This window comes from Lissotriton helveticus, chromosome 2_1 (assembly GCF_964261635.1).
Source record: "Lissotriton helveticus chromosome 2_1, aLisHel1.1, whole genome shotgun sequence".
In the NCBI taxonomy this organism is placed as follows: Eukaryota; Metazoa; Chordata; class Amphibia; order Caudata; family Salamandridae; genus Lissotriton; species Lissotriton helveticus.
The window spans coordinates 613,390,074-613,412,470 of NC_136059.1; the positions used below are offsets into that span (position 1 = coordinate 613,390,074).

The following is a 22,397-nucleotide window of genomic DNA, read 5'->3' on the forward strand; positions in this document are numbered from 1 at the left end:
AGGAGGAATCGGGAGCCCACCCCGATCCTGCCCAATACTCTGGCTACAAGAAGGCGCCTGGGGCACTGTGGAAGCCCCGTGGTGTGCCCAGAAGCAAGAGCGCTGTTCGCGCCAAGGAGAGACTGCAGGTGCCCACGTGAGTACGGGCTGAAGCGAGGCTAAAGGAAACTGAGCAAGGGCTCGGGAGCCCACCCCGACCCTGCTGCACTGCTGGAGTAAATATTAGGGACTGGCTGAGCGCTGTGAGAAGAAGTGCCATCCCGTGAAAGAAGAACTGTGCCGCTTTGTTGAAAACCTCACCCCCGATGCGTGGGAATTCGCATCTGTGTCCGGCGATCGCGTCGGAGTGAATTCCGTGAGCTTACCTGGTGGTAGTGAAGAAATAACCCCAGAAGGAAGACGTGGGACTGAAATGAAGATCGGGGTGAGTCCCTGTGAAGAGCTGTGAAGCTTGCATGGTGAGAAGAGCTGCATGTGGCCAAGTCTCGTGAGAGTTGGGCGGCCATCTTTGAGTTAGGCAACTTCTGGGACACCTTCCCTGTGCAAATTGTAGGCGGCCATTTTGAGGTCAGGCGAGCTGAGTTTAGCAACAAGCATTGGCGAACATAATAGAAACAAGCATTGGCGAAGACCAAACAAGCATTGGCGAAGACCAAACAAGCGTTGGCGAAGATCAAACAAGCGTTCGTTGGCGAAGACCAAACAAGCGTTGGCGAAGATCAAACAAGCGTTGGCGAAGACCAAACAAGCGTTGGCGAAGACCAAACAAGCGTTGGCGAAGATCAAACTACGTTGGCGAAGACCAAACAAGCGTTGGCGAAGACCAAACAAGCATTGGCGAAGACCAAACAAGCAGTGGCGAAGGCCGAACAGGCATTGGCGAAGGCCAAACAAGCATTGGCACGTGCAAATAAACAAGCACTGGTAAATGCAAAGAAGCAAGCGTTGGTAAGGCAAATAAATAAGCGTGGATAACGGCGCGTGGACAACAATGAACAAGTCTTGGCAACCAAACAGAATAAGCACATGCTAACCTGAGAGTGAATCAACTAACAAGCAAGAGCAGCCACAAGAGTGACTTAACAAACAAGCATTGACAAAACAAAGGTCAGCACGGGTGGAAACGCGAACAGTTAGAAACGCAAGCGAAAGTGCAGGGGCGAATGTAATGAAGTAACGCGTGTCCATAAAATAAAAGAAGCAACAAGCAAACATAAATAAAGACAACGCATAAATAATTACAACGGAATCAGCAACGAGCACGAGCCAATGCAAGCGTGGAGTAGCCAATGAACACACACACAACAAGCAAGTGAAACCCAACATTGTCACTAACCATGGGTAAATCCAAGGGTGCAATGTTGACCAAACACGAGTGAACTGAAGGAAGAACTGACAATCTAGCTCAAGCTAAAACACAAGCAGAAGCAACTGAAACCCGAAGAAAAGTGTACAGCACAATGCCCCGCGTCTACGACAGATCAGAACCTCCTTCTCTCATGGCGGGAGGAGACGTAACTCAATGTTTCACTCCACACCTTGAAGTATCGCCCCCAGCGGCGCAGATTGACGATTGGATCAAGGGCCTCAAACGGCACTGGTGGCTGGAAGCATTGGACAATTTCTTGAAAGCCAATGGTGAGCAAAGAGAAAGACAATGTCTGGTGCTACTCCTCCATCTGGTGGGTCCCGGGGGCCGATGCCCAATTAGAACATTTTCCAGAGAAGAAGCGGACATCTATGATAGACTCCAAGAGGAGCTCTGTGCCCATCTCAATGCACAGGCAGATGTGGATCATAATCGCATGGTCTTCAACACAGCACGGCAGGAACCAGGCGAACCATTGCCACATTTCATCACTCGGTTGCAAAGTCTGGTACAGGGCTGCCATTTTAACACGTTTACAAATGAGGATGCTGTTCGGCTTCGAATAATTGAAGGCTGTGAAAACCCCGAAACAAAGCACAAAATACTGAGAGGGCATTGGTCGCTAAAGGAAATTATCAAGAAAGCCGAAATTGGAATGCAAGTCCAAGCACGAGACAAATTGTTGGATGTGCATCTGAGTGCAAAACTTCGAGATACCTGGGAAGAGAGAACCCAGATATCCAACAAACACAAAAAGAGAGAGAGAGAAGGCAGACCAGCGAAAAGACAACGGGGGAGACACAGTGACAAGGAAAGTGATAAGGAGTACTCAGAGGCAGATTACTCAGCGTCCGACCACTCAGAATCAACCAAAGATCACTCAGAGTCAACCATCCAAATAACAACTACCAGGAGTTATTCATTCTCCAGAAGTCCCTCAAGGAGTCATTCAAAGTATGACACACGCTACTCTGACGAGGAGGGAGCGTCCAGTGGGACAGATTGCACTCCTGGACAAGATGGCCTTCTGCACAACAAGTGGGGGAGAAAGACAAACCATAGAAGAAGGGGCCGAAATGGTCAACACCGGAAATCGACGCCGGAACATCAATCGCCAAGGAGTGAAGATGAGTCCGAGGAAACAGTTGGCAGGAGAACACGCCACCAACAGATCAGAGATATTAGAGCACCAAACAATCGGGAAGAAGAACCAGATCGCACAAGATGGACTGGTCCCTCACAACAACAACAAACAAGAAAAGATCCATGCATCCATGGGCCCCGCGACAACGAAGAAACAGAGCGGAGATGGTTGACCTCAGGCGAGAAGGACGAAGAGACAAAAGCTTGGGATCAAGCACAAGGAACAAGCACGGAATCATCAGACAACATCCCAAATGAGACAACATTGAAGATGTTCCAACAAAGACACACGGAGAAGCCTTTCAAAGACAATTCCGAGGTGAAAAGCAGCTCGTCACGGACTACCCGGTTCCAAAGACCACCTGGTAAGACATTCTCAAAGGAACACTCACACAGGGAACTGATGGAGAACCCCTCTGATTCAGAAAGCACGTCGGTCCGGTCCTTTGAGTCGGCCGAGTCGTGGTCCCGACAACGGCCACGCGCAACATTCTCAAAGGAACATTCTCAGAGGGAAGTGACAGAGAACCCCTCTGATTCAGATAGCATTTCGGTCCGATCCTTTGAGTCGACGGAGTCATGGTCCCGACAACGGCCGTGGCGCCAAGCACCCGAACACATCATAGAACCAAGGGAGACTCTTCCCGTCAAGAGCGACACGTCTCAATCAATCAATCAATCAATCAGGTCATTTATAGAGCGCACTACTCACCCGTAGGGTCTCAAGGCGCTGGTTTGGGGGGGGGGGGGTGCCGTTACTGCTCGAACAGCCAGGTCTTGAGCTTCTTCCTGAAGGAGAGGTGGTCTTGGGTCAGGCGCAGGTCGGTTGGGAGTGAGTTCCAGGTCTTGGCGGCCAGGTAGGAGAAGGACCTTCCTCCTGTTGTCGCTCTTCGGATGCGGGGGACGGCGGCGAGGGCGTGGCTGGTTGATCTGAGGAGGCGTTTGGGGGTGTAGAAGTTGATCCGGTTGTTGAGGTAGCTCGGGTCGTCTCACACTAATGTCAATGCACACTCGATCACTCCACCAGCCAACCTGTCATATGGATCCCAGATGCATCGCGACACAAATACTACACCGTCACCCCGGATAGGGGCAGCAAGATTGACTCGAAGGTCCTGGTCCTGGTCCTACAAAATGGAAACCGACATCGTGGCCATTAGCACCCAAATAAAAACGGATCAACCAGCCGATCTGCAAAGGAAGCCGGACATGTCAGGAGAGCCAAGTCATCATCGGATGAGAACGAAACACACAAATACCCAGCTGGTTCCAGGGTTTGCCTGTTCTAGGCGCGAGCAGGAGTGGGAGAGACAACCCGAGACAGCAAATCAATCTCCAAGCCATACCAAGATGACCTCCACAGTTCATATCCCACCGGCTGGCATCCCAGACTCGAAACAGGAAGACAGTGTTGTTCTAGACCTGACAAGGCAAAAGGAAGTAAAAATACATGCAGACACTCAGAAAGGAACTAGAATAACATCCCCTTGGAAAAGAGGCCGAGCGTCATGTGAGCAAGAGTCGCCAAGGAGGACAGACTGCCGATATCAAACTGAGCTCTCCATAGACACCTCAGACACTGAAGGTGAGTGGATCACTCAGAAGTTGAGAAACAAACATCATGAATCTGAACATACGCACATCACACGAGAAGTCGCGCAAGTGCAAAGATGTACTCTCGTAATAAAAGATGCTCTCGTCGAGGAAGCAGAAGGCCACACAACGCAAACTGAGATACGTCCATATATCTCAAGCGAACAGCCCGCGGACTTGTATGGCTGACCCAGAAACTCTAAATATGTTAAACGTTAAGTTCATTTCGTTAACAAGGGGGGAGATGTAATGTGGGAGTGCAGTCTAGTAGCTGGGTGTGGGCGGAGCTAGGGGGCTAGAGGAAGAGGAGGAGTGGACACAGGAAGTGGTTAGTTAGAGTAGGGACAGGGCATGAGTAAGATGTATTAAATAAAGCTCCAGTTAAGACAATAATAAGTGTCTGTATTTATTGTAGCACGATGCTACACATAGGCTGTTGCGTGATTAGTTGTACGAGTACATGTTCTCTGTGTATACATGTTATATGGTGTTATTAGGAGTGTGCAGGCTTATGGTGGTAAGGCCTCATGTCCGAGGAGGTTGCAAGACTTGCACTTTTGTGACCGTTTTGCAGTGTAGTCACAACCTAGCTGTTGTCTTGTTTATTTGTATGGCATGAATTGTGGGAAGCCTCATGTCTTCACTTGTCTCAACGTTTCTGTGACTGCTGTTTGTTGTCTTTGTGTGTCTGTGTAGGTGAGTATAACATGGACTTGTTAAAGATTGCATGATTGTCCCTGTACTGTATGTGCAAGGGAATAGCTGTTCTTTGTTTTATATTTGTAACAAAGGGAGGAGTGTAGTTTCTGTATGTCCCCATTCCCTGTGTGTCTGGTGTCTGGAATGCTGAGAGTGAATTATGCTTTAGAATGGCGGTATGTGGTGTGGAGTGGAAACTAGGAGTTAGGGACTGTTGGAGGCAGAATAAAACCCAAGAGGGGAAACCCAAGGGCCTAACATGGAATAAAACCTTGCTTCCTACTTGAACGGCTCCTGAAGTTTGTATGAAGCCCTGCCCTGCACACCCAACACAACAGCCCGACAAAAATGTTAATTGTAATTGTTCATTGTCATGCAGAGTATTACCATTGAGTTGGAAATAAGAAAGTGCTCCCAAGCTAGTGCAGTCACTAGATTCAGACTGAATTACTCCAGTGCATTGTGTATTGGCCGTTTAAAAAATGCTAGAATGGTGACCATATTACAGAGATGCTGCCATATAGCACCCATGTTATGTTTCCAGTCCAGAGACTGCTGCACTTGTGAGAACTCCAATCCACTCAAAACCTCTTTATTCAATAAACTGAAAGTGCAACGAGTGTTTTCCGTGCTATATTAAAACTTTCAATGCATTGATGTTGTAAGTCGAAATGTGCATTCCATGCTTTTGAATTACTGTTCGTTCTAAAATTCAGTAAGGCACTTGTGGGAGGGACCTCCTCTGTTGTGCTGGGAGCTAAAAACTGTATAAAGATCTACCCTTGGTACTGCAGCAAGGAACCAGTCTTCATGCGTTTCACAAAAAGCTGCAGTTTCTTCTATTCGACAAGTTGTACATCTATAAATCCTTCTAACAAAACGTACATGTAAAGGTTGGAACACTGCACAAAACATCAAATCAAATCCCATAATATGCCTTCCATAAGGATTGCCATTTATGTCTATATTTCTGCATTATTCAGCAGATATGGTTCAATATAAGGCTGTGTCGCAATTTTATGAAATCAGGTTACCTTCAGCTAACATAATACAGTTTATGATTATTATTGCAGGAGCATCCTCTTCTTGGGCAGCCTTTCTTTGTTCTTCATCCCTGCCGGACTAATGAATTCATGACTCCGATATTGTCCACTTCACAGAAGGAACAAAGGTAAGTTTTTCATTTAAACTTAGTACACTGGTTGTTGCATTTATTTATTAATTTATGGGAGCTTATATAGCACAACTATCACTCCAAAGGAAACACTTTTTGCTTCTTTTTGTAGCTTTCTTTGGAGAAGAATAGACTAAGCCGCAATACTGCATAAAGAACCTCTTTAGAAGCTGGGTCTAGTATCTTATTCCTGAGGGAATCAGTTTCCACAGATTAGCTCCTTGAGTTTTAAATGCTGTGCCACCCCAGTTTATGTTTCTGAAATGGGGGAGAACAAAGTGGTTCGTATGGGGATCAAGGTTTCTTGCAGGGATGTGTATTTTAAATGTACAGGATAAGGAATTTGGAGCAGAATCGTGGAAGATATTCAACATAAAAAAACGACTTAAAGACAGTATACTTCTTCACAGGAAGCCGGTTCAGCTGTCATAAATATACTGACACAGAATTAACTTTCTTTAATTAAAGATCGCTCCAACCAATACATTTAAAAAAAATTGTAGCCGGTTAAGGTTTTTTTGAGTCAGGCCTAAGTAGGCTGATTTACCATACTCTAGGAAAGCGTTGACAAAGACCTTGACAATCATAGTATTATTGGAAATTCGAGAAAAGGAAAGAGGAGGCGTATGGTGCAGATTTGATAAAAAGCAAAACTTGGTGATGTTAGTAACTAATTTTTCTGTGTTCAGTTTGGTGTCTACATGAACTCTTAAACTAACTGTGAGCTGATGCCATAGGTGATGGGGTAATTGCCTAGGCTAGCTAGCCAGAGAGAAGGTTCCAAAAGACTAGTATATTGACAATTGGTAGAATATCAGTTTAAGGATTAAGGTTTAAGGAATGAAGATTCAGCCATGATGTAATGGATGTTAGTAACGCTGGGAGACCAGATAAGGGGGTCATCTTTCAAGTTGATGACAATTTTTGTTATCCAAATAAAAATAAACATTTGTGTTATACTGTTTAAAAAAGATGGCTAATGGTTGGATATAAATATCAAACAGGAGTGGAGAGAGAGCTGATCTTGGGGGACAATCAATCAGGGTGGAGGTTGAATGGGTGGGACCATTTGGATTTTTTGAGAGCGGTCAGAGATGAAGGATTCTAACCAGGCAAGTTCATTATCTTCAATTTCTAATACCTAAAGCCAGCTAAGTAGTATTTGATTGTCGGTGGCATCGAACCATCAGATGCACTAGACTCTGATGACTACAATGACTACAGGTCTATCCCTGTCAAGAATGCCAAGACCAGACCATGACTGGCATTATAAGGAAGACCACACTATTGACTGTCAATACAAGAACATGCAAAGAAACCCAAAGATGGGATTATTCCAGCATGTGAACTTTTCAGTCCCCCCAGGAGTATGTTGCAGCTTCACTGGCAACATTAAAGACCTGTAATTCAAGGTGTGGCACCGATTAAAAGAACCGCCTCCTATCTGGACAGCAGGGTCCTGAATACGCTGGTAGTGGGCATATTGGGCGTGGATCAGATAAAAAAAGGATGCGTCTATTATTATGCCTGCAAGATAACTGCACTTGTCATTGCCTGTTTTTTTTTGTTTTTTGTTTTTTATCCTCATTTTGCGTATGAATGTATAAGGAGTGCTACAGGGAACTTTAAGACTTCCACTTTTATTCCTTCACTCTTTTTCTATACTTTTCCGGCCACATAGAGTACCCCTTTGGTGGAACTGTCGTGTTTTAGTCCTCCTATATCCTGTACCATATTCAATAATTCATGGTGGAGCGGAAAAGAGAGCTAGCCTTTTTTGGCTACTCGGCGGGAAATTATTCCCGTCTGAATTATTGTCACCGCTTTAATCATCGGACATATTGTTGTTTTTTCAGGTTTCCCTTATATGTCAATTAGTATAGTGATTTTCCCAAATTTCCCAGAAATTTGACTTTTTGGAGAATTTTCCCTTCCTATCTAACTTATGAGTAGTTATTATGGAGTTAAGCCAATCTTCATGCAATGGTGATGTTGGTTTAACCCAGTTCAGACAAATCTCTCTTCTAGCAAGGAGTATTAAGACAAATAATAGATTTTCTTGTTTTCTGGTTAACCTCTCATTACTTACATTTAACTCGGTGCATATCCCAAAAATAATTAATGTTGTGCTTACTTTTAGGTTTGTTCCCAATATCCGACATAGTGTGTTACCTACTTCCTGCCAGAAGGGTTCCAGTTGTGGACATCCATGGAACATGTGTATATCGTCTGCTTTTTCTAATCCGCACTTGGGGCATAATTTTATGCTTGCTCCTTTAAATTTTGACAGTTTTTTAGGTGTCCAATATGCCCTATGCAGTGTAAACAGATGATTTCTCTTTAGACGCGCTGGTTTGATAATAGTCCAACATTTTTCACATGATTTCTGCCATAGGTTATCAAGTTCTGAGTCTATGATGTTTTTACTCCAGATTGATTCCGATATTGAGGCGTTATCATCTCCTGATGTGATTATGGCCCAGTACCATATTGAAATTTCCTTTTTTATTGGAGAGATTTTAATGATTTCTTTCTCTATTTTTATGTTTCCAGTCTTTTTCTCCGTCGAGGAGCTAGCCCAGCTTATAAGTTGATAATATTTAAATTTTGAGAGAGTCCCGTTAGTGATTTCTATAAGGTGTTCTCAGGACACTATTGAGTTCTCTGTAATCAACTGTCCCCATCTGTTAATTTCTGCCGTTCTTAAAGGTGTTGCTAGGGCATCTTTTCAGCACTCAGGGGTGCCTGGTGAGTCCCATATAGGGGCTGCGTAGCTGTAGTAAGGGATATTTAATGCGCTTCTTACTTGATACCAGACTTTTGCCAGATTTTTTAGTACCTTTAGTTTTATTTATTTTTTAAATTTTGGATGTCCGAATTTAAACAGGAAGTGGTCAGTTTTGTTTGTTAGTATTTGGAGGTATTGGGGGTAAAATTCGTATTTGTTCACCAAAGATCTTGCATTCTTAAATTGGAAGGCTCTACAATATTCCATAATGTCTGGGCTAGCTATTCCTCCTTGTTGTTTTCTTCTTCTTATTTTATTCCAGGCAATCCTTGAACCTTTTGAGGCTCATATAAAGGTCGTTATATCTCCTTGAATTTTTTTCAGATGTTCTTTCTTAAACTCCAATGGTATGACGTTAAAAAGGTAGGTAAATTTGGGAAGGATCGACATTTTTACCAGATTAGATCTTCCAATCATGTTTAGAGGTAGCTTGTCCCATACCTTCAAGAGCTTTTTCGTTTCTGATGAGATCCTGTTCAGATTTATTTGGGGGATTTTTTCAAGGTCCTTTACCAGGGTTATCCCCACATATTTTATTTTATCCCTTGTGTATGGATTGTGCTGTTGTGTGTTCCAGCTCATTGATTCAGTTTTTGCTTCATTTGTTAAATATCCGGATACCTTCCCGAATTCTGTGATTGCCTTATTTATTGCTAGGGAGGAGGTTTGATAGTTTCCTGTAAAAATCATTAAATCGTCCGCATAAAGTGCCACCTTTTTGACCCAGTCCTGATATTTAAAAGGGGTTATTGATTCATTGTTTCTAATTGTGGCTGCCAGAGGTTCAATGTATAGGTTAAAAAGCAAGGGAGACAGCGGGCACCCTTGTCTTGTTCCTCTATGTATTGTGAAGTTATTGGTTAAACCCCCATTAACTAGGATCTTTGCTCTTGGGTTTCTGTAAGTCTCAGTTATCAGGGGACTAAAATTTTGACCAAGGTTATATTTGTCGATGACTCTGTTTAGAAAGGACCCGTTGACTCGATCGAACGCTTTTGCAGCGTCAAAAGTTATTATTGTAAGGGGGATTTTTTCACCATTGGCTATATCAACTGCTGCAAAATGTTCGTGAGTAAGATCAGATATTTGCCTCTCTTTTATAAAACCCTTTTGGTCTGAATGAATCAGTTTTGGCATTACCAGAGCTAATCTACCTGCTATTATTTTTGTGAAGATTTTATAATCGCAATTTAGTAGGGATATTGGTCTATATGACTCACAGACTGAGTTTTTTTTTCCTGGTTTTAAAATAAGACTGATAATAGCGTCGCGCCAGGTGTCAGGAGTTTTATCTTTTTCCTTGTAGATTTTGTTTAGTAATCTCGTTAGAGGGGGGGTTATAACTTCCCTTAATGCTGTGTACAGTTCATTTGGTAAAGCGTCAGGCCCGGCGGCTTTCCCTTTTTTCAACGATTTCAAGGCTGTCCTTACTTCTTCCGTTGTTATTTCTGCATTTAACTCTTCGTTTTCCAATTCTGATAGCCTCGGCAGATTTAAAGAGTCCAGATATTTTCCTAGTTGCTCTGAGGAGGAGGAGGAGTCTTCTACATACAAGTCAGAGAAGAAATTTTCGAATTCCTGCTTGATTTTAGACTCATCCGAGGTTGTACCAGATTGATTGCTTAGTTGTATTTTGTCTATTCTATTTCTAGTTTGATCCTTTTTAGTTTTCCAGGCCAATAACTTTCCACATCCCTCTCCATACTCATGAATGGCTAATTTACTAGCCTCCCACCTAGTTTTCACTCTGTCCTCAAGATAGTCTGCCAGCATTTCTTTTAGATCTTTTCTCTCTATTTCCAGAGTATTTCTTATTTCCAAGTTTGGTTCTGTGTTTATCCGTACATCTAGCTGACTTATAGTCTCTTCTTTTTCTTTGATCTCTTGTTTGGTAAGTTTTGCTCTGTAAGCCCCCAGACTCATGAGTTTGCCTCTGATGACTGCTTTATAGGCGTCCCAGGTTATTTGATCTGAGGTGCCTACTCTGTTATCCTCAAAGAAATTTGCTGATGTTATGCTTAGATCTTCCCTGATTATTGGGTCCAAAAAAAGAGTACGGTCTACTGTCCATCTAGATTGAGATTTAATTATTTCCACGTGTACGGTTAGTTGAACCGCCGAATGATCGGACAGGTGCTCGGGCAAATGGTCCAGGGCTATAATGCTTCTATGAAAGTTTTTGCTGATCAAAAAATAGTCAATTCTAGACTTGTGACCTAATTTTTTGTTATGTAGGGTGAATGGGTGCTCCTTGTTCCCTTTCTCTCTCCACATGTCGAACAGTTCTAAATCCTTTTTATAGATGCTTAGCCATTCTCTCATTTTTGGTAAATTAGATTGTCTTCCTGGAGGAGATCTATCTAAGTTAGGGTCTATCATGATGTTAAAATCACCCCCGAGCAGTATTGGATCAGGTGTGGTTAACAGCTCTGTATACAATTTTTGTAGGGGGTTTGGATCATCGATATTTGGACTGTAATACCCCGCTATTGTTAAGTTGTTGTCGTATATTTTCACTCTTACTAAGGCCCATCTGCGTTTGTTGTCTACTGTTTTATGTATAATTTTCACATTGAGTGTTTTTTTGAATAATATTGCGACTCCCTTTATATTGCAATATTGATTAGTACAAACGTAGGAGTCTACCCAGTTCAACGATTTTATTATTTGTTCCCATTCTTGGTTAAGAAGATGAGTTTCTTGGAGAATGATCACTTCACTTTCCACTAATTTTAAATATTCAAAGATTCTCCTCCGTCTACTCAATGTTCTAAGCCCATTTACGTTCCATGATAATATTTTAAAATCTTTCACTGTCTTAGACATGATACTCTCTTTTTGTTCGATTTTTTTAGTTCCAGATCAAGTTTCATTTTTATTTGTCGTTCTCTTGCACTCTCCGTTGTTTTACTCTTGAGGATAATTTTTTCAGTTTTTTCCCTAGTTTGCTCCCCACCCATAGTGTCTTTTTTATTTGGCTTTATATTTTTTCTGTGTTTGTCTTCGCCCACCCCGAGGAAGCCTCCCTTCTTTCTTTTGGGCGATCTTGTTCGCCCTATTCGAGCTCCACAGTTGTCTTTTTGATATGTTACCTATCTTTAAAGTTTATGTTGTAGTACGAAGCTGAGTCTTAATCTGTTGAATGAACTCTTCCACTTCCCTTGGTTCTCTAAAATTATACATTTTGTTCTGCCACATGATTCTCAAAGCGGCGGGGAATCTCATTTGGACCGTAGCTCCTAGGGTTTTCAATTCGGTCATGTATTGACCTAATTCCCATTGCCTATCTTGGGTGGCTTTTGACATATCCGAACGTATCCTGAAAGTCCAATTGTCTTTCTTTAGAGAACTGCTTTTTAGTCCTTCACTTAGGATTCTCTCTTTTAGGGTATACGTTTTAAAGTTTATCAAAATCTTTCTAGGCGTTTTCCTCTCTCTACTCTTTCTGAATGGATCTCGGTGCACCCTTTGTATATCATCACTCAGGTTTATGTCTTTTGTCCATGGAAAGAATTCTTCGAGCAGGGAGATAGAAAAGTTCTTTATGTCTTGCCCTTCAAGATTTTCTGGTACATTTAGAATCCTAAGATTATTTTTTCTTGCTTGGTTTTCGAGAGATTCTAGTTTTTCCTTGGTGGCTTTATCCGAGTCTCTTAATTTCCTTATCTCGGACTGGTTAGAGTCCACTCTTTTGCTGAGGGACACCATCTCTGACTCCACTGCAGATACTCTATCCCCCAGAGCATTCAGCTTCTGTTCTAATGTCTCGCAGACTTCCTGAATCTTAGCCTGGTTGGATTCGGATACCAAAAACCTCTCTCTCTCATCTCTCCCAGAACCTTCTCCATGAGGCTTTCCATGAGTTTTCCGGTTTGTTCAAGAAATGTTTGCGGAGGGGAACAGTCAGAAGCACAATTGGATGCACTCGTGCTTGGTTCAAATGCGGGAAGTTTAGGTAAATTCTCAAGAGTCTCTGCATTTTCACTTTGTAAATTTGTGTTGCTAGATGGTTCTGTACTCATTTTTGAAATGTTACCGGTCAAGATTTCAGGGGTTTCTTTGGTTTGGGATAACAAGACAGAGGGACTTTTTCCTGATGTTTGCTGGGGGTTTTGCACTTTGAAAAAAGATCTCAGGGAGGGTGTGATTTTTAGTTTATGCTCCGAAGGGGGCCCTGTTTTGTCTGTTTTTGGTTTGGGTTGACGTTCTCTGTTGGCAGTACCTTTTTTGTTCTTTTTTTGTAGAGGCAGGGTTACCTGTTTGGACGGCTGTGCAAAACTTTGCGTTGTGAATTGCCTATTTCTAAGGCAGTAGCTTGATACCACTCCACCACCTTCCTTAAGTTTTGATGTACTTATCTGGTCCTTTCCCTCTGCCCTACTTTTTATCTTTGAAAAAAGGTCAAGCACTCCTGGTCCACTGCCCCCTAAGCAGCTATCTTTTTTAAAGTCTGTTTTTTGTTCAGCCCGCTGTTCCCCCTCCTTGCACCCTTCAATTAAATCTAGAGCAATCCTTCCCTGGTTGTTTTCAGCCCCTCGTACCTGGTTTATGTGGTCGCAGTGGGAGCTAAATTCCGTCTTTCTTTCTTTGCTTCTCGTGTTGCTCTCACTCCCCCGCCTCCGTAATTCGATCTGGTTTCCCTCAGGGTAGAGACGCCAATTGTCAATCAGAGACGGAGTGCCTCCTCTCCTGTGGAACTCCCGGTGCTCCTGTCTGCTAGCGCTCCCTTGATTCCCCCGGAAATCTTTCCTTCTGTGTCTTTGACGAGCCAGCAGGTATTCTCCAAACTTTAAGCAGTCTTCCTTGTTACTGCTGCCGCTGCTGCGGTTGTCGCTGCCGTCTTTGCCCCGGAAGTGAAAACTCACTCTCCCCTGCGCTCTCCGGCAGTTGCGCTGTGCACCTGAGGCAGCCGCCCATCTGTGTGGGGCGTCCGTTGTGGCGTCTAACCTGGTCGCCGATTAGCCCTGAAGAGTTAAGGGTCGGGATCCGATCAGGAATGGAGCCTCTGTTCTACCGCTTCGATACCCCGCTAGTCCCCGACAACACTGTCGGAGCTGGATCAACGCTGAGGCAACGCCATTCGTAAGTGCTTTTCTCGTTCTTCGTTCGGGGCTATTTCCAATGCTCCGCTTTTTTTTTTTAGGATGTGTTTAGTTACAACAGATCGTAACTCATAGTAAGACCGGACAGGATAGGATTTAGGTCATGCTTTCAGTTCGGTTTTTCGACGACAAGTGTGGAACTCCCGACCGGACCTCCTAGCCGGCCGCCATCTTCGTGATTGCCTGTTTAGTAGTAAAATATAGCAATATTTGGTATTTGGTGTTTAGTGGCGTTATGACAACAATTGGCCCAAGTGTCACTGCAGCTGCTGCACCATTTAAATCAACTGCAGGGTAACTGCAACTGTGACTGCCTGTATAGCAGTAAAATATAGCAATATTAGGTGTTTAGAGGAGTTATGACAACTTTTGTGCACGGTGCCACTGCACCTGATGCACCATTGAAATGATGACCCTGTTGTCTGCAAGGTAACTGACCTTGTGACTGCCTGTTTAGTTTTGCATTTTAGCAATAATCTGGGTTTAGTGGGGGTCCATAGAGATTTTGGCCCCGGTGCTATTTCACCTACTGCACCATAAGTACCTTTTAACTACAAGGTAGCTGCAATTGTGACTTCCTGTTTAGTAGTCATATATAGCAATATTATGTGTTTAGAGGAGTTCTGACAACTTTTGGGCTTGGTGCCACTGCACCTGCTGCACCATTCAAATCATGACCCTGTTGTCTGCAAGGTACCTGCACTTGTGGCTGCCTGTTCAGTAGTAAAACATAGCATAGATCTTGCATATTTTTAACATCCAATGTTTATTTTAACATTTAGAATTTGATTATAATGACCAAATAAATTAAGTTGAAAAAATCAATCCGATAATGCCTACGAAGTGCAAAGAAAGGTACTGAGGCATGAATATGAAATGCCACAAACGTTCTTAGGCTAAAGCATCTGCTTTACACAACTAAATAATGGGCGTTATTGTTAGAGATGGGTGCCCCAGCCTACTATTCAAACGCTTACACCAGGGCACTTTTGCAAGGGTGAGGTTCGGGAGGAATAGGGAGCTTTCGGACACTTTTCCGGTGGAAAAGGGCGTGAGGCAGGGGTGCGTGTTAGCCCCCACGCTCTTTTCCCTGTTCCTCAATGACTTGATTAAACACCTATTGGGCGTGCGGGACTTAGACTCTCCCAGTCTAGCAGCTCGAAAGATACCAGCCCTGATTTTCGCTGATGATACCCTCTTGTTATCAAAACTCCCCATGGGTATACAGCGAACATTGGAGGCTTTCTGCTCTTTCTGTAAAATCAGAAACCTGGAGCCTCCACATCTGGATGTTACGGTGCTTGAAAGAGTAACCACTTTCCAATACTTGGGGGTAACACTGAATGACAAGATGGATTGGGGGTCCCACATAGCCAAGGCAAACATGAAGTTGGCCCAAGCCGCGGGCGGTAATTGAAAGGTCCAAAACGAGTGTTCATCTAAAATCTTGGGACCTCCAGTGGAAATCTATAAAGCCCAGGCGAGAGGTGGGGCGCTCTGTGGTGTAGAGCTTTGGGGCCATGCCAACGCCTCCTCGCTCTCTATTACTGAGAATAGCTTTACCAGGCGCCTACTTAGCACAAAGCACACCCTTGATCCCGTTACGGCTTGACTTGGGTCTGGCCCCCATACAGGGGGTTATCCCAAATCGCCCTGTATTGTATTAGAGGAGTCTTTGGTCTACACCTGAGCTCCTAAGCTATAGGGAGGCACTTACAGACTTTAAGGGGTGTGGGAAAAATCCCTTGGCTAAAGCATGTTAAACACCTATGCAAAGCTCTGGGGAAGGAAGACTTGTGGCTATCCCCGGAACAATCTTCTGCCTTGACCCCTAGGAGGTCGCTGGCCAAAGCACTTAAACAATATCGATTGGATCAGATGGTATTAAAATCATCTTTGAGTAAGCTGACCAGCGCCTTTCTCGAAAGTCAAGGATACTTATCACTTTGAGAAATTTATGGACGATATCCAGCCCCCACTGGCGAAGAAATTATATGTCCAATTTAGACACGGATCTCTCCCACTGAGAGCAGTGACAAATAAGTGGTCAATGGCCCATAATGTACCTAGCCTTTGCCCAGGGTGTAAAATCGTGGAAGAGACGGATCTGAACGTTCTGCTCTTCTGCCCTCTGTACGCTAAGGCTAGATCCAAATGGATCTTCCAGCTATGCAATTTCAGGAGTTTCAGGGATTTTAGGGAAGTATTCAGATTATTGAAATACGACTCTTCTCCTTTGACTGTGTTTGCGACCTCCAGATACCTGTTTTCTATGTGGTGTACGAGAAGAGCTAAAATCAAATGAGAAAGCTGCTATAACTGTGCTAGTACTCTCCTGTAACCCACTAGGAAATTTGTGAATGGTTTACTCTTACCTCTTATTTTAAGCCTTATTTATTGATATACTGTATTTTGAGCGTTGTCTAATTATGTGCTCCCTGAAATGTTGTCTAAAGGTCGGTTTTATTGATATATGTATTCTCTGCTTTTATGGTTTTTAACCGTTAATAAAGCCTTTTTGACTGACTGACTGACTGACAACTAAATAATAAAAAGCAAACAATTTCCAACATGCTGTTAGAAGCTGTCTGCCTTTTCCGTGGGAAGAGATCTTATCTTGACAATGAATGGCACTTTAACAGTGGGAACAGCTTTAGTAGAAGTATCGTAAAGGCGTGCAGCCAGGGGAAACTAACAAAAAAAAGTTCCACACAAAAGCAAATGAACATAGTAATTTTGCAATGGGAACTGATGAGAGCCCCCTTTTAAGATATGTTAAATACAAGAGATTTCACAAACACAGCGCAAGAGAAACCTAAAAAGGGATATTAAATGATCATTAAAGGGCATCTTGGTGGAATGATGGTGATATTATTTACACCTTATGCATCTAACGCCAATCAAGAGACATTTCTATTCATAATTTTAGATCAGTTACAGATCGTGTAGAAGGAGAAATGTTATGGTTAGGTTATTTACCCTAGTGTTAGCACTGAAGGCAAAAATCAAATAGATAGTTATTTGAGTGTTTGCTTGTAAACCTATGTGGGGGTGAAGGTTCTACTCTCTATATAGGGTCTACTTTTTCACATGTACAAAGTTCCAACTCTGAGATTCTTTTGGTACTAGATAAGTCATTCTTTCGTGGGACACACAACTGTAGATTTTGAACTAATATACATTACTGGCAATAACTAAGAGCCTGATTTAGATTTTAGTGGATGGTTACTCCATCACAACAGTGATGGATGTCCCATCCGCTGAAATATAAATCTCAGAGGATATTATAGGATTTATATTTTGTGACAGAGTAACTCGTCTGCTGAAATCTAAATCAGGCCATAAATCTAGGGGCTGATAAAAGTTTGATACCAATCCCATAAGAGATCTGATTTGCACGACCTAATTCAAATAATAGCTCCAGAAATGCTTTGTAATTAATGATGAGGGAACTATCTGGTGGGATATCTTATGGGATGCCTTTCCAGCAGTAGTTTGAGGTAAATATATAGCTGTAGGTGAAGATAAGCAATGTATACACGATTTGATACAACTGAAGTTGGAGTGGGAACTAGCATTGACAAACTTATAGGCTTGATGAAACAACTGCAGATCATGAACAGTATGGATAGGGATTAACTACACATCTGCAGGGCATGTCCCAAATGACAATACTTCTGGGAAGAGGTATTGGCAAAATTAAAAAATGTGCTGGCTTATATGGTTCCGTAAAAATATGAGATGGCTCCATTGGATTTGAGAGGCCATTTATGGAGATTATCATGAAAGAATATGGAATACTTATGTCAGTCAGTCAAATACTTTATTGCGATAACTTAATATCATACAAAGACAATGACAAATGTATAAAACAATAACACATACATTAAAAACATTTAAGAAGCAGTTTAAAAATGAAAAGTTTAAAAGGAACCAGCAACGAATTAATGAGACCAGCATACACAATATTACATATTAAAATCAGCCTCGCTGGTAGAAAGTGCATAGTGCTAAAGTGCAAAAGTGCAAAAATACTAAGAAATATTAGAAAATATGCTCAGGGTGTCCCATGAAAAATAGTTAAAACAGGCAACTACTAACCATGTTACTTCGGTTCTAGGAATGCTGACCCAAAAGGTCAACATACTAGCTAAAATGTTAATCTGTACTACAAGGGCAAGTAGGCACATTTTTAAGTCTAATATTCCTGCTTCTAATAGCTCTCACCAGGAAACTAGCCACATAAAACATAATCCTGGGAGTTTGTAGCATTTGTAAGTAAATAAGAGCAGGTCTAACCAAAATAAATCCTGCCTCCTTGAGTATAGGTACAAGAAACATTTTCCGAGCTTCATTATAGTGGCTACAAAACATTATAAAGTGCATGGTACTTTGCTCGGAAAAATGATCACAAGAACATGGTGGTGCCTTTTCAGGGCTACTCCAAACAGGATAAAACCCCAAGCTAAAATGAATCAAATTAAATCGAAAACGAGTTAAGATAAACCTGTGGTAAGGGTGGGTCACCACATTAAGATAATTGTCAGGACCATTGGGTATAGCCAACAATATACTGGCCCTGACACAGGGTTTCTTCAACTCAATTTCTTCCCTCTCCAAGGTTAGGAGCTCCTTCATTCCAGTTTTAATGTAGACTATATCTTTTAGCGTTAGAGAATCAGTGGCAGTATAAAATTCAGGCCTCCCTAGCTTCAAAAAGTTTTCCTTGATGTACATCAACCACCTAATCCTATGTGCGTTATCTAGTTTCATGCAGTCCCTCAGTATGGCGTGATTAAGAGGAATTTCTGGGTTCAGCCACAACCTCATCCAAGCAACTAAAGGAGCTGTTCTAATGAGATCTGAAATGTAGCCTTCCCCCAATTCCATGTGAACTGAGTAGGTCGAGGTTGACTGGGGGACGCCCAAAACAGATCGGAAAAATTTATTTTCCATTGTCTGTATGGGTTCCGTACCCCTATACCCCCACACTGAGCCACCATATGATGCAACTGAAATGCATTTAGCTTTATATATTTTGCTGATAGCTGCAAATGGCCTACCCCCCAGTTTTTTTGAAAACCCTTGGAGGGCAGCAGATGTCCTAGCCAACATTGATGCTCTATTTATAACTTGAGGGCCCCAGCTACCATTGTCATCAAAGGTGAGACCCAGGTAGGGAAAGGAGGAAACACGTGCTAGCTTTTCCTGCCCACAAAGGAAAATTTTATGGAAGGGTCTCCTAGAGGCCCTCCCCATAAGCATAACCTTATGCTTATGGGGAGTACTTATGTCACAAATTTCGCTTACTGGCAGCAATGGCAGTTATGTTCACTAGATGGAAAATCCCACCTCTCTCATTAGAGGGCTGGTGGGTAGGATGCCCTGCAAACAGAAGGAGATGATGGACTGAGCGCTGAAACTTTTCAGACACTCCCCCCCAGTCACAGATCTCGGTTGAATCCATCATCGTTCTTTAACTCACTTTGCCACCCCAGTTCAGACACAGCTATATGAAACTCAGTCTTGAACCTATGTGTCATGGGAACAGTCCCACCCGAACTGCCAAGCCATGTCTTCCCTGGACTGGAAACAAGCATGCTGGGACCGGTTTCGGGCTAACAGCCCTCATCAGCCAGGCTAGCTTGACTCCAGTGGCAAAGTGAGCAAGGGACCCATGTCTGGGCATGCCTCTGCCACATAACGCTGATCAAACGCGACTAATTTTACCAAAGACAACTAAAATACTTTGACAATATGTGGCAACCAGTACTTAAAATTCTACAGAAGGAGTCACCAGAAATGTCTGAGGAATATGGTAATCCCTTATTAACATTGTCTGTGATTTTCCAATACTTGACATTGATTTTTATTTATTTATTTATTTATTTAAACTTATAATGCGCACAGCTACCCGCAGTGGGTTTCCCGGCGCTAGGGATAGACTAAAGAAGAGCAGTATGTATGCAGAAGTTGCTGAGGGAGGCTACAAAATTATTGTTGGAAAAGCCAGGTTTTAAGTCCCTTGCGAAAACGGAAAAGGTTAGTCTCCGTTTTTAGGGTCACAGGAAGAGTGTTCCAAAGTTTGGGACCCAGATGGGCAAAGGAACGGCCTCCCATCTTAGCAAGCCTAATTCTGGGAATTCTGGATCTCCATGTTGCTATTTATGCTAATGGGGTTTAAGAGAAAGTAAAATGGATGTGTAAATGTTCTTTTTTGGCTGGTATTCTTATATTTATGAAAAATCAATAAAAATAATAAAAATATACGTTAAGATGAAAAGGAGAGGCAGAGGAGACTATAAAGGAAGGAAGAAAATGGTATCAATTTTATACCTGATCCCAAGAAACAAGGTATGAGATGTATTAACAGTATTCAAGCCTGAACACTGGGTGAAGAAAGGACTGAACATAACAATGAGTGAGAAAACAGTTGTATTCGGAATAAATAGCAAGAGTAGACTGTTGCAGGTTGGGCCTGTGAGCTGTCTAGCGGAGGATGGAGATGGATAATACTTCAACAAGTTAGTCTACTTTCTTGGACTTGATTACCCTGTGGATAAAGCAACATGTTTCCAGCTATGTGTGAGTGTTGGGAGAGAGCCAACAACAGGGGTGTTGGAATCAGGGGTGCGTGAGTACTGCAGCACCCCCAAAATAACCTTGCAGGAGTTAAGAGAGAACGTTCAACACCTGTTGAACTTGGCCCATCCCGACAGACCATGCCCGCAACCTCCACATCGTCTTGGACAGCAAGATATCTATAAAGAAATCGGTAGACACAGTCTAATCTGCCTACGTCCACACGCTATGCATGCTCTGCAAGATCTTCTTGTGGCTCATAGTCAACGCCAGAAGGAACGTCATGCAGACCCTCATCACCAGCTGACTGGACTATGGGACACACTACATATCAATCACCACACGCCTCCTGAAGAGTCTATAGACAATACAAAACTCAGTGGCAAGACTCATCATTGCCCTCCCCAGACGGACCCACATCACACCCCACCTCAAGAGGCTACAGTGGCTCCCAATCCAGAACAGATGCCAGTTCAAGATGTTGGCTCATGCATACAAAGTGCTGCACAACGAAGGACCAGAACACATCAACAAACACATGACCTTCCACCAACCAACCAGACCTACGATCTGCCCCCCTCTTTCTTGCAGACACCCCTCGGATGTGCCAGGCCAACAGCAGAGGGCTCTCTTTCACACACCTGGCGGCCAAACCTTGGCACAACCTTAGCCTGCATCTTAGGACCGCCTCATCGCTCCAACAATTGAGGAAAGAACACTAGAGAGGAGATTATTCCAAGAACAGCTTATGACAAACGCAGTATCCGCCACGTATAAGACTCTAAACAACAATGCTCCAGACAGACTCGGCAAATTGAGGGTCACACGAGAAAAGGACGTATGTAGACTGGGTGGCAGCCCTGATACATCCCAGGGAGGTTGCAATCAAATCCCTTCTCCGCTTTATCCAATACAAAATATCACATACGACCTATCCAAAGTTTTTTCGTTTGCTGAGGTGGGTTGATTGCTTAGATTATACAAATCTTGCTGCAACGATTTGCCAAAGGCAAGCCCTTCTGCGCCCGTCCATGCCAGACTGCCACCAGCCGCCAGAACCCCTGTTCCTTTTCTCTGAAATGACAGGTAATAAAACCTTGCCCAGTGCAGATATTTTAAAACTTTACTAAAGCCAAGAGCTTAAATTTTTAAATAACCCCTTTAATACCTCTGTACCCAAATGCCTCTTAGATACTTTTGTGTATACTGCCACTCCCAAAGTAGACATTGAAACCATCCTCCATAAGTCAATTCCTTTGCCTGCACCTCAATTAAAAAATGTCAGAGACATCACTGAGACCCCTAAACAACTAAAAGGGCTTTATTTTAATGCCCGGTTGATCCCAAAGCACATATTGGAAATATGGAGCCTTCTTGACCTAGAAAAGCCAGATATCTGTTTCATTACTGAAACTTGGCTCCATGAATATGCCTCGCCTGACATAGCAACTGCGTTTCCTCCAGAATATCATCTAAGTAGATTAGACAGAAATGCCAAAAGAGGAGGAAGTATCGCAGTAGCCACCAGGGCGGGACTAGAAATCACCACATTAGCTACCTCTACCACAGAAACTTCCGAAATGTATATTTTCAAAATTGAAACCCAATCAAAAGGAACTTGGAGAGGTGACCTAGTGTACAGACCTCAATGCAAGAAAACTAATTTTATAAACCATCTACTTGAGATAATTGCCCCACATGTATTAGCTGCTGATAATTTTCTCCTCTTTGGAGATTTTAATTACCATGCGGAGCTGCTATCAGACCCCAACACAAGTCAACTGGTGACAAATCTGAACACATTGGGACTAGTCGAGATGGTGGTGGGACCCACTCACCTGGCTGGCCATACTCTTGATCTTTTGTTTACCAACTCAACCAATGTTAGAGTTGAGTTCCCCCCACACTCTGCTCTGACCATAACCTGCTAAAATTCTCCTTGCAAAT

The 22,397-nt window shown here is 43.0% G+C and overlaps 1 protein-coding gene across 1 annotated transcript in view; it reads left to right on the top strand.

Moving 5' to 3' along the window:
* Window positions 1-22,397, top strand: part of ATG10 (autophagy related 10) — a 760,473-nt gene that overhangs the window by 729,903 nt on the left and 8,173 nt on the right. The window contains exon 6 of the mRNA XM_078677772.1: window positions 5,878-5,975. Within this exon, the coding sequence (XP_078533898.1) occupies window positions 5,878-5,975 (98 nt within the window). The remainder of the gene's footprint in view (window positions 1-5,877; window positions 5,976-22,397) is intronic.